Source organism: Lipotes vexillifer, unplaced genomic scaffold (genome assembly GCF_000442215.2).
Source record: "Lipotes vexillifer unplaced genomic scaffold, Lipotes_vexillifer_v1.1 scaffold1477, whole genome shotgun sequence".
NCBI classification, from domain to species: Eukaryota; Metazoa; Chordata; class Mammalia; order Artiodactyla; family Lipotidae; genus Lipotes; species Lipotes vexillifer.
In genome coordinates this window covers 516,908-517,525 of record NW_006776536.1, presented here as the reverse complement: position 1 = coordinate 517,525, position 618 = coordinate 516,908, and the positions used below count along the sequence as shown (strand labels likewise).

At 76.1% G+C, this 618-nt stretch overlaps 1 protein-coding gene across 1 annotated transcript in view; it reads right to left on the bottom strand.

Moving 5' to 3' along the window:
* Positions 1-580, bottom strand: part of UNC93B1 (unc-93B1 regulator of TLR signaling) — a 10,836-nt gene extending 10,256 nt beyond the window's left edge. The window contains exons 1-2 of the mRNA XM_007450414.1: positions 462-580; positions 147-288 (exon numbers count right to left, since the gene is read on the bottom strand). Of these exons, the coding sequence (XP_007450476.1) occupies positions 147-288; positions 462-557 (238 nt within the window). The 5' untranslated portion in view covers positions 558-580. The remainder of the gene's footprint in view (positions 1-146; positions 289-461) is intronic.
* Between the last annotated feature and the right edge of the window lie 38 nt (positions 581-618).

Below are 618 nucleotides of genomic sequence, written 5' to 3'. Positions count from 1 at the left end.
TCTGGGGAGGGGCGCGTTGGGGGAGGGGGAAAGACTTGAGTCCCAGCGCAGAACCCGCCGGGCCGTGCCACCTCGCCTGGCCCGGGGCGGAACGGCGTGGCCAGAGGCCCATCCCGCCAACCCGCGGGGCGCAGCGGGCCGCCTACCCAGGTAGACGCCGTAGGTGAGCATGCCGCCCGCGCTGGCCGCCAGCACGTTCTTGAGCACGCCGAGCCGCTTGCGGCGGTAGTAGCGGCGCTCCTCCTCCTGCTCGTTGTAGTTGGGGTACGCGCCCACCAGCTCGTCCAGCTGCGGGGCACGACGGCGCTCGCACCCGGCCACTGCACCCCCGGAGCCCCGCGTCCATCCCCGGCCGCCCCCGGACCCCCTCACCCCAGCCCTGGGGCCGCATCCCGCTCCCGCGGGGGAGACCCTGGCCCTTCCGGTCCCCGCGCCGCCACGCCTTCCCCGTCCCCGCTCACCGGGGCCTCAGGCCCGTCTGGGACCCCGAACTGGTCCTCATCGCCCTGCGCACCCGCGGCCCCCGCCACCGGATAGAGCGGCGGCTCCGCCTCCATGGCTGGACCAGCCGGAGGACTCGTCCGGCAGCAGCCAGCCACTTCCTCCGGGCGCCCGGAC